At 44.4% G+C, this 15,001-nt stretch overlaps 1 protein-coding gene across 3 annotated transcripts in view; it reads left to right on the top strand.

The window, feature by feature from the left end:
• LOC111975735 (dual specificity protein phosphatase CDC14AB) overlaps nt 1-15,001 on the top strand; it is a 53,041-nt gene that overhangs the window by 27,366 nt on the left and 10,674 nt on the right. For all 3 annotated transcript variants that reach the window (XM_024004287.2, XM_024004285.2, XM_070447494.1), the window contains exons 6-13: nt 1,045-1,111; nt 6,152-6,214; nt 6,788-6,875; nt 7,238-7,468; nt 8,041-8,179; nt 9,155-9,323; nt 11,468-11,571; nt 12,571-12,618. In XM_024004287.2, coding sequence (XP_023860055.1) covers nt 1,045-1,111; nt 6,152-6,214; nt 6,788-6,875; nt 7,238-7,468; nt 8,041-8,179; nt 9,155-9,323; nt 11,468-11,571; nt 12,571-12,618 — 909 coding nt within the window. The remainder of the gene's footprint in view (nt 1-1,044; nt 1,112-6,151; nt 6,215-6,787; nt 6,876-7,237; nt 7,469-8,040; nt 8,180-9,154; nt 9,324-11,467; nt 11,572-12,570; nt 12,619-15,001) is intronic.

Here is a 15,001-nt window from a genome sequence, read left to right as displayed (position 1 = left end):
AAACAAATAACTTTCTACTGAACCTCATCAGTCTATTCTTGTTCTGAGAAATGAAGGCTATTCATTGCGAGAAATTGCCAAGAAACTGAAGGTCTCGTACAACGATGTGTACTACTCCCTTCACAGAACAGCGCATACTGGCTCTAACCAGAATAGAAAGAGGAGTGGGATGCCCCGGTGCACAACTGAGCAAGAGGAKAAGTACATTAGAGTGTCTAGCTGAGAAACAGACACCTCACAAGCCCTCAACTGGCAGCTTAATTAAATAGTACCTGCAAAATACCGAAATTCACATACTGAACAAATATATAACTGCAACAATTTCAAATATTTTACTGAGTTACAGTTCATAGAAGGAAGTCAGTCAATTTAAATAAATAAATTAGTCCCTAATCTATGGATTATGCATGACTGTGAATGGGCACAGCCATGGGTGGGCCTGGGAGGGCATAGGCCCACCCACTTGGGAGCCAGCCCCCCCTCCTCAGACAGTCCTGCAGGTGAAGAAGCCGGATGTGGAGGTCCTGGGCTGGCATGATCTGCAGTTGTAAGGCCAGTTGTATGTACTGCCAAATTATCAAAAATAATGTTGGAGGCAGCTTATGGTAGAGAAATGAACATGACATTTTCTGGTAACAGCTCTGTTTGACTTTCCTGCAGTCAGCATGCCAATTGCACGCTCCCTTAACTTGAGACGTCTGTTGCATTGTGTTGTGTGACCAAAACTGCACATTTGTGGCCTTTTAATGTCCTCAGCACAAGGTGCACCGGTGTAATGATCTGTTTAATCAGCTTCTTGATATGCAACACCTGTCAGGTGGATGGATTATCTTGGCGAAGAAGAAATGCTCACTAACATGGATATGAAGCTCATGAAAATGGCACCAACACTTTACATGTTGCGTTTTATATTTTTGTTCTGTATAGTTCCCATGTTTGGGCTTCAGCATATTGTCTTTCCAATCTCTCCAATTTGGTAATTGCGACACTTAACTCATTTTTCAATTAATCTCTCACTCACTTCTTAATTTCTTTGATTTTCAGAGACGCCTCATTTGGAAACTGCACATACAACCTGACTATTCTCGACTGCTTGCAAGGAATCCGGAAGGTGAGTTTTGTGTATTTATGGACTTAGTGAATTTCCAGTAAATCGTAATGTTAAATAGAAAGCCATCTTTTGTGTAGCTGATTTTGATTGCTTTCCTTCTGCGCCCTCTTTTCCTCCCTCTATCACCATTCTACAGACTTTCTTATAGCCAAGGCCAAGCCAACACTTACTTGCTGACTACACCGGCCACTAGCTTGCGTCCATCATAACCAACTGTATTCATTTGTGGGCAGGTCCAAACAGACAAGTAACATTTAGCTAGCTAGCTTTTGCTGGCTAGTTTGTTCTGGGAGATTAACACTAGGTTTTTTATTTTACCTGACATGCATATGGTCCCCTTTTTTTTAGCTGGTTCTTTGTAGAATTTTGATCCATAGTCATACAAAGTTGTGTGTTTCTTTACTCCGATTAATCCACAGGTAAAAAGGGAAACCTAGTTAGTATCCACTACGGAGGGGAATTGTGGCACATCTCAAATAGATCCAAGTTCTATTTTAGTGCTTGGCTACACAGACGCTTGTTCGCTTGCGGGTGATGTGTACATTTTTCTTTTGCGACGCTAGTGCACTCAACATGGTCGATGTTGTGCAGTTTCTGAGTGATGAAGGGAGTGTGCTAGTTTGTCTCTGTATGGGGGGGACAGTTATGTAACCCTGTAGGTGAGCTGTAGGAAGGTAGCACAGTCTCACGTGGCACTGCAGGTACAGTAGACAAAGGCAAACACCCACAATAACCACTCTTTAGGTTACATCAGCCATGCTGGGGACTTAGTGTGCCAGCAGTGTCATTCTGGAAAGACTTGTCAGACAGCCATCATATAGGAATGTCTGCGATTCCATGGCACATTCCAGTATTTCAACTTCCACAAAAGGCCCTAGTACACACACACACACACTACGTCACTCCTCGAAGACCCTGGGAATTTCCCTTCCCATTGTGAGAGGCAGGGAATAATAACAAGTTAGTCTGTGGCACTATTGAAACCTTAGACTCCAGTCCCATATATTTACAATAAGGGTTTGGGGTAATTTAAATTCACTTCCTGAATGAAATTGGCACCAATTCTGGTATATAGCCCTCAGAACAACTTGCCTACTTCTGCTGTTGCTGTATTGCTGGTTCTTAAACACTAGAAAAACCTGGCCTCTTTGGACCCCCCTTCAGGCCAATGAGGAGTCATTTTGACTCAACATTCTAACAGCCTAATAAATACATTGCATGTATGCTATCAGAAAAATATTTGGTTTCATTTATGGAGGTCTTGGGTAACATTAGAATACAAAAAAAAACATGATTTCGAAGACACAATAGTCTTTATTTGGCTAATTTATGTTAATGTAGGCCATCTGTTGCCATGTGGTCACATGTGGAGTGCATGGAACAGGGGTTATTCTTGTAAAATATTATTTTGCAAAAATAAATTGTTGCTATTTGGCAATGGTAAGTGTTTTGGAAAGCTCAGAATCTGCTCTTTCTGATACTATATATCAAAACGTCTTACCTGCATGTGACTCTCTGTAGGAGGATTTGAAAAAGTAGCCTTTTGCCCTCTTAACTGCTTATAACACATTTGAAATTCTAACAACATACGTGTGTGAAATATAGACATATTTAGGATAAGTCCAGGAAGGAGTGGGGCATAACTTAAAAAATGTCAGAGCTATTTAATTTGTAAATTCATAATTGGGTCAAAATGATCCCCTTGGCCATTCTAGTGTTAAGCAGCCATTTCCCCATCTCTTTATGGCCCTGTAATGCTACTAAGTGAGTGAGTCTCAGTAATGTATGGTGTTGGATCAGGTGGCTGCCTACTGTGTTAATTACAGGCTGTTTCTGTTCTAATCACTGTGATCTGTTCCATGATTCACTGTTTGGCTGTCTGCTCTGCTCTAGTAGAGGGACCCGGTGCCCTCGTTAGCATGTCACTGTGCTAATGAATTCATCAGTTGACACACACACTCTTATGTGACAGGTGTCCAGGGCGCGCACACATAAAGGTACATAGTGTATTCAGACCCCTTGACTTTTTCCAAATTTTGTTACGTGACAGCTTTATTCTAAAATTGATTAAATTTAAATGTTTTCCTCATCAATACACCATAATGACAAAGCGAAAGCAGGTTTTTAGACATTTTTGCAAATGTGTTAAAATAAAACACATTATTTACATAAGTGTTCAGACCCTTTGCTATGAGACTCGAAATTGAGCTCAGGTACATCCTGTTTCCATTGATCATCCTCGATGTTTCTACAACTTGATTGGAGTCCACCTGTGGTAAATTCAATTGATGGATTTGGAAAGGCACACACCTGTCTATATAAGGTCCCACAGTTGACCGTGCATGTCAGAGCAAAAACCAAGCCGTGAGGTTGAATGAATTGTCCAAAGAGCTCCGAGACAGAATTGTGTCGAAGCACACATCTGGGGAAGGGTGCTAAAACATTTCTGTAGAATTGAAGGTCCCCAACAACACAGTGGCCTCCATCATTCTTTTATTAATGTTTTTTTTTAATCCCTTCTCCCCAATTTTGTGGTATCCAATTGGTAGTTAGTCTTGTCCCATCGCTGCAACTCCCGTACGGATTCGGGAGAGGTAAAGGTCGAGAGCCATGCGTCCACCGAAACACACCCCAGCCAAGCCGCACTGCTTCTTTACACAATGCCCACTTAACCCGGAAGCCAGCCGCACCAATGTGTCTGAGGAAGCACCGTACACCTGGCCCGCCACAGAGACGCTAGTGCGCGATGGGACAAGAAGCACGGTGGTGGCAGCATCATGCTGTGGGGATGTTTTTCAGAAGCAGAGACTGGGAGACTAGTCGGTATCAAGCGGGGGAAAATGTACGGCGCAAAGTACAGAGATCCTTGATGAAAACCTGTTCCAGAGTGCTCAGGACCTCCGACTGGGGCAAAGGTTCACCTTCCAACAGGACAACGGCCCTAAGCACACAGCCAAGACAATGCAGGAGTGCAGCGATGCTCCCCATGCAACCTGATAGAGCTTGAGATGATGTGCAGAGAAGAATGGGAGAAACTCCCCAAATACAAGTGTGCCAAGCTTCTGGCGTCATACCCAAGAAGACTCGAGGCTGTAATCGCTGCCAAAGGTGCTTCAACAAAGTACTGAGTAAAGAGTCTGAATACCTATGTAAATGTGATATTTCAGTGTTTTTTAATACATTAGCAAAAATTCAAACTTTTTTTGCTTTGTCATTATGGGGTATTGTGTGTAGATTGGGGGGGGGGGACAATTGAATAATTTTTAGAATAAGGCTGTAACGTAACAAAGTGGAAAAAGTCAAAGGGTCTGAATACTTTCCGAATGCACTGTAGGTATGTACCCTCACAGACAGGTGGGTCGGGTGTTCACCACAGTGTAAATGGTTCAAATGGATTTCCTTCTTTATAAACCTAAGCGTGGTACAGAAAGAGGCCATAGTTAACCCTGGTTTGCTGAGAGGTTAATTGTCTATTAAACCTGCTGCTCAGGAGAACTGAGAAGAGTTGCGTAACACAGACCTGGGGGGAGAGCAGCTCAGACAGTTGTCAACACTACAGACCTGACAGAGAAGAGGGGATGGAAAGAGGCTGTCAGCGCAGTGTGTGCGTGCAGTGAACATGCCCACTGCACGCTCACGTGTCCAATGTTTGTGTGCATCTCAGTTTCCCTGTCTCAAATGGATAGTCTCCTGCTCTCTGCCTGTCCATGGATTTATTTTACTATATAGTGATTTTAAATGCAGTCGGATACGTTTCTGAGCCAAGGACAGACTCTGAACTTAACCTTGAAAGAGCGCGTACACTATATTCTACTTGGACAGTATCGTATTATTGTATGCGTTATGTGAGGGGCGTGGAGGTTTGTTTGACAGTAGCTGTGTTACTTTGATTTACTGTTAATTCACAGGCTGGAGAGCTGGATCGGGTGGTTTCTTTAGAACTCAACTGGTGACATGAAATGCGATAATTAGTTTAACCGGTTTTGATTTAAGAATAAAGGCCTGGACAATAAAGACCAGATCTCTCCCATCTATCTGACTTTGTTTTGAAGTAAAATAGATCAAATAGTTTTTAATATCTCTTTGGCTATCCTTCTGGCTTTAGAATCTGTGACTGATCTAGACATGGGAATCCAGTGGCTGATCAATTAAACCAGTTGAGACTTGATTTCTGGTGGATAAAGAAAACCAGTCAACTCTTCTGGGACACTAACAGGATTGGAGCTGAATAGCTCTTTGGCTCGCTGCCTTGGAAAAGCAAAAATAAAAACTTTAAAAAAGATATATTGGCTCAGCCGAACTATATAAAATTCACTAAATAATTTCAACTTCATTTTACAATTCTGCGAATCACAACCCCCTAATGCTTACCAGTGATAGCTCTACAGTGTATGGCTGGTACAGTGTAGTACTGACTTCACACACATAATCAGACACTCCCTATTTGACACAACTGCTGCAAATGTCACAGGCCTTAGACAGGAGACACACAGTGGTGTGGGGTAGAATACTGGGAAGGAGCACGGTGGTTCTACGTTCTCTACTCACAATGACCCTCAAGGCTTTGGTTGGTTGCTGACTGTTCACTATGCATCAATCCTCACCAACGCTATAATTGAGTTGGCGGGTTAAAGTGCCCACATGTAGTAATTTAGTAATTAGTCATTTAGCCTTGCACCTAGCAAACGCGTCACTTTGTCATGCCAGTAACCCTCTTATGTTATTGTTGCTTTATTATCCCTATCCTTGTAAGCCCACATTATCATCAACATGGCTTAGTTTGATGCAGCTGATAATGACTGTCTGGGTCACTTTGCCGTCCTCCGCTGTAACAGTATCTGTTCTGAGCGACGCAGATTGTAATCGGTCATCATGACCCTGCATAGGCTTTTGTGCGTCAGGCTTTCCGGTGGACCGCAGGCTTGAGGTGAATCTAGTTCTAAGGCTGCCTGGGTCACTTCAGTTTTGCTTGGTCATGAATGAATTGAGACACACACATACATATATTAAACTGTCTCTGTTCTTTTCTTTCCTCTTCAGGCCCTGCAGCATGGATTCTTTGACTTTGAGACATTTGATGTGGACGAATACGAGCACTACGAGGTAATGATGACATGTTGACCTTGGACCTGCTCCAATAGTAAGCGTCCACCCATCAGTTTGAACGGCAGAGCATCTGTAAAATGCAAATGGAAGCACCCCTACAATATTCACAATCCCACTCTGTTACGCAACGCTGCGCTCGACTGATGAGCTGACGTGACCTTTTAGTTTAATGAAAACGTCTTGTGTGAGTGACATCAGTTAGTTTGACCCGACTAGGCAAAACCGGGCAGAATATTGTCGTCTACTACTAAAGTGTGTGGCACATAGTCACAAAATTACTTTTTTGATAATGTTGTGGAGGTCTTGCCTGGTCCCAGAGCTGTTTGTGCCATGGATTAGCAATGACAATAGGAGTAGGCAAGGCGGTACAAACCGATCTGGGACCAGGCTAGTAGGAGCCATCAGTTTAGGTTGATACTGAAGATGGCTACTAACTGGCCAGCCTGGAAAGTCTGAATAAAGCATTTAGTGTTGAAGTAGAATTTTCAGTCAGAGCAAAATGTCCATATCCCTTTTCTTCTGGGCCCCTGTTGGATATGTTGAGTCCTCTTCTCTCTCTCTCTGTTATAGCGAGTGGAAAACGGAGACTTCAACTGGATCGTGCCTGGGAAATTTCTGGCCTTCAGTGGACCCCATCCCAAAAGTAAAATAGAAAATGGTGAGATGAATTTTGGATTCTCTCCGTGACCTTTTATGGACCCTTTTTCTTTCAGAATCAACAGCCGTTCCAGAGTAATTTAATAGTGTTGTCTCGACCAATGAACCTTGACAAGGTTCGGGTTTAGATTGGAGATTTAGATAGACTTTCCCTATGCATCTGTTTTCCCTTGTCTGTTCTCCTCTGTAACAGCAGATGGAGTCATTGGCATAGTAATAAGTTTGACAACAAACCAAAGATTGCTCTGAGCTTAACAAGGCTTTCGTTACTTTTTGTCTTCACCGGAAAGTCTAGAATTAGTTGTCCGCACCTAAGTTTTACACAAATTAACTGTTCTTAATCCCCCCCCCCCCCTAAACCAGGCTACCCTCTTCACGCTCCAGAAGCATACTTCCCCTACTTCCGACAGCACAACGTTACCTCGGTCGTCCGGCTCAACAAGAAGATCTACGATGCCCAGCGCTTCACGGATGCCGGCTTCGACCACTACGACCTGTTCTTTGTAGACGGCAGCACGCCAAGCGACGTCATCACCCGCCGCTTCCTGCACATCTGCGAGAGCACCGACGGAGCCGTGGCCGTCCACTGCAAAGGTGAGACATGCGCGCGCGCACACTGCAGTATATGTTGAGATATTTCAAATATCTGATATACCTGAGGTGTGCTTGATTTGGCTTGCCTGGCATATGGGGTCTGCACTATTTGGACTGTTTCCATTGTGTGCCTGGCAAGCTAAATCAAATGCACCTTATGTATTTTATGTTTGTTAAGAGGGATTTTAAAGAGTTCACTCTTCATTGGAATGTTATTTGGCTGCCAAGTTGGCAGAGCCAAGTTGATCAGTAATGCAGCGCTCAACTGTAGGCTATATTTTTGTATTCTTTGCCACTGAACGCAGGTCTGTAGGTCTTACATTAGGGGGCAGTGTTGTTCAATGTATGACCCTTGTCAGGTGTATTACTTACCAGTGTTACTGTAGTGCTCTGGTATTGCAGTGATACTGTACCTATGTCTTATGTGATGAAGCCTATGTTCCTAAAAGTCTTTTTTATAGAACAAATCTGATAACATTATAAGGTCATGTCTTTCTTTATCTGTCTCTTTATCCCATCTCTCTTTTTATTTATCTCTTATCTATCTCTCTCTCTCTCTCTCTATTAATCAGCTGGCCTTGGGCGTACAGGCACTCTTATAGGCTGTTACCTGATGAAGCACTACCGCTTTACAGCAGCAGAGACCATCGCCTGGATCAGGGTCTGCCGACCAGGCTCCGTCATCGGCCCTCAGCAGCACTTCCTGGAGGAGTAAGTATTCCTTATAGCTGGTCCTAGATCATTGTCCTCTAGCTACTTGTCATTCATATACATTATAAGCCTTTGGAAGAGCAATTGTTAGAATCCACAGTTTCTCAGGCAAGCAACTGTCTTGACATAGTCTTTGTGCCCTTGATTGGCAATTTGTCTTGTTGAGGGGGAATTTAGGGGGGGGGTGGTATGGACATTTTCAGAGCCAATGAAACGTTTGTGCCTCAGGTTATGGCCTGATAACACGCTCTGCTGTAGATTTTGTCAGGGGAGAATTTATGTTATTTTTCTTAAGTGTTCTCTAATCTTTATACCAGTTCATCCAAATGTGTTGGCTGACCATTTTTTATTCAACTTGCTGACTAAAACAGAAAGTCTGGCACTCGTGTGTGTTGTGAAGGGGGAAAACATACTCCTCCATGGGGGAGAGTCTAACAGGAAATGCAAGGACAGATGAAAGATCTTACACATACCAGTAGGCTGCTTTAAACAGCTTTTCAGGCTTGCTCAACTGCTGTTTTGTGGGAAGAGTGTGTGTTTGCGTGTGTGTTTTAAACAGTGCTCGGGACTTGTTCCCAGTCCATCCATCATCTGTGAAGCTGAACAGATTCTTGTCCTGGTTATCCACAGCTTGTTGTTGGTCCTAGTCTCTCCACAGCTGTCTGCCATGTTCTGGGTGAACAAAGGGGTAAAGATTAAATGGGGTAAATTGTTGGTCAAATCTGCCCCCCCCCCCCCCCCTCCATTCAGCCCTTCAACAGCAGTTGTAGTATTATCTCTTAGCATCGATTCCATTGTCCTGGGATATAAACTGTCTCTCTCTGGTCAGGCCACAAGTGACATGGTCTTATGGACTTAAGGTCACACGGTCGGTGAGTGTGTCCTAATGCAACCTCTCACTCCCCCACACCTTTCCATATTTCTCTCCCTTTTCGTCTTCCGCTCATCGCTCTCTCCGATCTGTTTCTCTGTCAGGAGGCAAGCAGCCATGTGGATGCAAGGAGACGTGCAGCGTTCGCAGCAGAAGCAGCCGAGGGGCGTGTCTCGCCTCACCTCCAGCATGGACGACCTCACCCTCAACCCCACCCTCACCACCAGCCCTGCTGGCATCCTCAAGTCCCACAGCATCGACCGCCTCCAAGAGGTCAGTGCCACCCCACAACACTTCCCAGGGTCCTGTTTGTTAGGCACTAAAATGAATAAAACAAACAAACAGGGAGGGAGTATCTGAACTTGTCCAATAAGAAACACTTGTTTCACCTTAATCAATACATCCCTGTGTTCACTTAGGAAATTGCGAATTGTTTCAACCCTGTTTTTAATAAGTTATTTTCTGTTTGGCGCCTAATGAACACGACCCTGATATAGGTGGCCTACTCCCCTTACCCTCACACACCCTTACCCTCTCTTGTTTGGAGCTGTAGCGTGGGGATGACTAAGTATCGTCTACTCTTGTGGAGGCTGACTCGATTTCCCTGCGGAGAGTGTGTGTGTGTTCACGTGCGTGTCTGTGCGTAGTCGGTGGTTGTCCGTAAGTTCTGGGGGCTGTGAGGACAGACAGTAGATGTTTGCTTCTAAAGGCTTCTGATCTTGTACTCTTATCCCAGGGTCAAATTATTTATATCAAATGAATCACACACAACTGTTGACCTGAAGAAAATCTGAGACGTCTAGGGTGTATTATTTCGTACCTAATGTATACTCAGCAAAAAAAGAAACGTCCCTTTTTCAGAGATAATTCGTAAAAATCCAAATAACTACACAGATCTCTATTGTAAAGGGTTTAAACACTGTTTCCCATGCTTGTTCAATGAACCATAAACAATTGTGGAACCTGTGGAACGTCGTTAAGACACTAACAGCTTACAGACGGTAGGCAATTAAGGTCACAGTTATGAAAACTTAGGACCCTAAAAAGAGGCCTTTCTACTGACTCTGAAAAACACCAAAAGAAAGATGCCCAGGGTCCCTGCTCATCTGTGTGAACGTGCCTTAGGCATGCTGCAAGGAGGCATGAGGACAGCAGATGTGGCCAGGGCAATAAATTGCAATGTCTGTACTGTGAGACGCCTAAGACGGCGCTACAGGGAGACAGGACAGACAGCTGATTATCCTCGCAGTGGCAGACCACGTGTAACAACACCTGCACAGGATCGGTACATCCGAACATCACACCTGCGGGACAGGGACAGCATGGCAACAACAACTGCCCGAGTTACACCAGGAATGCACAATCCCTCCATCAGTGCTCAGACTGTCTGCAATTGGCTGAGAGAGCTGGACTGAGGGCTTGTAGGCCTGTTGTAAGGCAGGTCCTCAGACATCACCGGCAACAACGTCGCCTATGGGCACAAACCCATCACTGGACAAGACAGGACTGGCAAAAAGTGCTCTTCACTGACGATTCGTGGTTTTGTCTCACCAGGGGTGATGGTCAGATTCGTGTTTATTGTTGAAGGAATGAGCGTTACACCGAGGCCTGTACTCTGGAGCGGGATCGATTTGGAGGTGGATTGTCCATGGTCTGGGGCGGTGTGTCACAGCATCATCGGACTGAGCTTGTTGTCATTGCAGGCAATCTCAACACTGTGCGTTACAGGGAAGATATCCTCCTCCCTCATGTAGTACCCTTCCTGCAGGCTCATCCTTACATGACAATGCCACTGTGCGTGATTTCCTGCAAGACAGGAATGTCAGTGTTCTGCCATGGCCAGCGAAGAGCCCGGATCTCAATCCCATTGAGCACGTCTGGGACCTGTTGGATAGGAGGGTGAGGGCTAGGGCCATTCCTCCCCAGAAATGTCCGGGAACTTGCAGGTGCCTTGGTGGAAGAGTGGGGTAACATCTCACAGCAAGAACGGGCAAATCTGGTGCAGTCCATGAGGAGGAGATGCACTGCAGTACTTAATGCAGCTGGTGGCCACACCAGATACTGACTTACTTTTGACCCCCCCCCCTTTGTTCAGGGACACATTATTCATTTTCTGTTAGTCACATGTCTGTGGAACTTGTTCAGTTTGTCTCATTTGTTGAATCTGAAAATACAAATATTTACACATGTTAAGTTTGCTGGGGGAAAAACGCAGTTGACAGTGAGAGAATGTTTATTTTTTTTGCTGAGTTTATTTATCAAACTGGCACTAGACATACTATAGGGGTGGGAGAGCTATTTCCGTAGACAGCTGTTCTTCTTGTACACAAAACACGGCCATGTTTTGCTTTGTTTCATTGTGATCTACTGAACATGCTTAGGCGCATATCTTACGGGTTCATACGTTCTCTCCACAGAACGACTACATTGGAGAGAACGGGCTCTGCATGACCCAAGGAGATAAACTGCGTGCCTTAAAGGGCCGGCGCCAGCCCAGGTTGGCCACAACGGGAGCCCTAAGGTAAGAATTGCCATGGATACCTCAAACTTCCCCTTTAAGATCCTCCCATCTTATTAGTTGGCACCTTTTTGAGATCGCAGGTGAGGAATTCAGCCTTTCCTCCCTTAGCAGTATAGCTTTCCACGTTTTGATGGACTCCGTCCTCTGCACTACGGAAAGTAATGCATATTTAAGGTTAAAACCCACAAGTAAAAATTCTGGGAGGCATGAAAACCACCCCGCTGGCGGACAGTTGTAAACTGTGGAATGATTTGAATTTATCTGTCTAGCGCCGTCTTCTAGCTCAGTGGTTCCCAACTGAGGAACTCTCAGGTGTGCCGTGAAACTTTTCCTTATCGTGATGATTTCTTACTCTATACCACAGCCTCTTGCTATAGAAAGAAACAGAACATGGCTTTGTGTCTGTGGTTGCACCTTTTTATAATGAAGAAAACTGATAGTCTCTAGCATAAACTGTTAAAAACGAAATACTTATTTTACCTGACCTAAAACAAAATAAATTCTGGCGCAGATTTCAGGACACTCTTGAAGAGGTACACACATTAACCACTATAAAAAAACTAAATTAATGAATTGGGACATTTTAGGTGTACTGCAGAATTTTATATCGCGTCATGGTGGGCCACAGTTCAAAAAAGATGTGGGATCACTGTTCTAGCAAGTAAGACAGTCTGTGGCTCTGTGATCTGATTCGGGGCTCAGGTTTCCATGGTTATCTAGCTGAAATAACACAGGCACTGCCAGGCAGGGCAGGATTTTCAGGATAATGGCTCTGTTTCACGCTGGGGTTTCTGTTGAAAAAGACTCGATTTGGTTTTCCTCTAGAAAGTCATTTTTAAGCTTTCGTTTTAGTCATGTAGCCTACTGGATGCTCTCTTCCAAAATGACTTAGTAATCACTACTTTCCCCCTCCCTGTGCTCGAAGTAAATATACATGTGCAAACATGCTGCCTTTAGACATGTAAACCCTCCATCTTTGTCTCCCTCTTTCTTTTTCAGACTTGAAGACATGAAAATGCACACCAGGTCACCGTCCCAACCTTTGAGGTACCATTACAATAGTGTTGACTTTGCTGTTTGTCTGTTTGCCCAGTTTTCACTCACACAGAGTGAACTGCTGTCACAAAACACACAATTCACACATTCTCATCAATATAAGTGGCATTAACATCTCGGTCTCTCTCAAGTCATTCAATTCAGTGCAAAGTAAAGCACAACTCAACTCAAGCTGGAACTAGGCTACATCCAGCACAGTGCTGGATGGACAGAGAGGTAGTCCTTGATGATCTTTTTGGCCTTCCTGTGACTTTGGGTGCTGTAGGTATCCTGGAGGGCAGGTAGTTTGCCCCTAGTAATGCGTTGTGTGGACCGCACCACCCTCTGGAGAGCCCTGCGGTTGTGGGCGGTGCAGTTGCCGTACCAGTGATACAGCCAGACAGGATGCTCTCAATTGTGCATCTGTAAAAGTTTTTCAGGGTTTTAGTTAACAAGTCATATTTCTTCAGCCTCCTGAGGTTGAAGAGGCGCTGTTGCGCCTTCACCACACTGTCTGTGTGGGTGGATCATTTCAGTTTGTCAGTGATGTGTACGCCGAGTAACTTTTTAAGATGGTGCCGACAGAGGGGGCTGCCTCGCTTCTGGTTCTTAGGAAACTTTGCAGTATTTTGTTTTTTTCTGTATTATTTCTTACGTTGTTAGCCAAGAAAATGTTGTGTTATCACATACAGCTGGTAAGAACTATTGGATATCAGAGCGGCGGTAACTCACCAGCACGACCAGGAATACGACTTTCCTGAAGCGGATCCTTTGTTTGCACCACAATGGGCAATTGAACTGATTCCAGAGGCCGACCCAAAACAACGCCGACGGAAAAGGGGTACTCGGAGCGGTCTTCTGGCACGACTTAGTTGTTATCCAGGGACTTAATGTTCAGTCCCTGGATAACAAAGTTGACAAGATTAGGGCAAGAGTTTCTTTCCAGAGAGACATCAGGGGGTGTAACATACTCTGTTTCATGGAAACATGGCTCTCTCGGGATATACTATTGGAGTCGGTCCAGCCATCTGGATTCTCAGTTCATCGCGCCAACAGGAATAAACATCTCTCCGGGAAGAAGGGCGGGGGTGTGCGTTTCACGATTAACGACTCATGGTGTAATTGTGATAACATACAGGAACTCAAGTTCTTTTGTTCACCCGACCTTGAATACCTCATAATCAAATGCTGACCGTATTACCGTCCAAGAGAATTTACTTTGATTATAGTCACGGCCGTGTACACCTCCCCTCATGCCGATACCATGACGGCCCTCAAGGAACTTCACTGGACTTTATGCAAACTGGAAATCATATAGCCTGACGCTGCATTTATTGTAGCTGTGGATTTTAACAAAGCAAATTTGAGGAAAAGGCTGCCTAAATTCTATCAGCATATCGACTGTAGTACTCGCGCTGCTAAAAAACTCGACCACTGTTACTCCAACTTCCGGGATGCATACAAGACCCTCCCCCGCCCTACTTTTGGCAAATCTGACCACAACCCCATTTTGCTACTCCCTTCCTATAGGCAGAAACTCAAACAGGAAGTACCCGTGCTAAGAACTATTCAACGCTGGTTTGACCGAACGGAATCCACGCTTCAAGATTGTTTTGACTGGGATATGTTCCGGGTAGCTTCCCGAGAATAATATTGACTAATTCACTGAAACGGTAACTGAGTTTATCAGGAAGTGTATAGGAGATGTTGTACCCACTGGGATTATTAAAACCTACCCTAACCAGATCATCAAGGACAACACCCACCCGAGCCACTGCCTGTTCACCCCGCTATCATCCAGCAGGCGAGGTCAGTAAAGGTGCTTCAAAGCTGGGACCGAGAGACTGAAAAACAGCTTTTATCTCAAGGCCATCAGACTGTTAAATAGCCATCACTAGCACAGAGAGTCTGCTGTCTATATACACAGACTTTATTGGCCACTTTAATAAATGGAACACTAGTCACTTTATTAATATCACTTTAATAATGTTTACATATCTTGCGTTACTCATCTCCTATGTATATGCTGTATTTTACACTATTCTACTGTATCCTACTCTATGCCGCTCTGACATTGCTCGTCCATATATTTATATATTCTTAATTCCATTCCTTACTTAGATTTGTGTGTGTTGGGTATATGTTGTGCAATTGTTAGATATTACTTGTTAGATATTGCTGCACTGTCAACTAGAAGCACAAACATTTCACTACACCCGCAATAACATCTGCTAAGCACGTGTATGTGACCGATTTTGATTTAGAGGAGAAGAGGCGGCTTGGAGTGTGAAAAGAGGGGATGGAAATTGAACTCCCTCTTTTGTGCTAGAGTACGGCCCTTAATAAGTGTTCCTCAAAGAGGAGCGAGCGAAGAGTGCCCTTAGACAGCTCTCTC

This window comes from Salvelinus sp. IW2-2015, linkage group LG16, assembly GCF_002910315.2.
Source record: "Salvelinus sp. IW2-2015 linkage group LG16, ASM291031v2, whole genome shotgun sequence".
In the NCBI taxonomy this organism is placed as follows: domain Eukaryota; kingdom Metazoa; phylum Chordata; class Actinopteri; order Salmoniformes; family Salmonidae; genus Salvelinus; species Salvelinus sp. IW2-2015.
The sequence above is the reverse complement of the archived record's forward strand: the minus strand, read 5'-3'. Positions and strand labels throughout refer to the sequence as shown.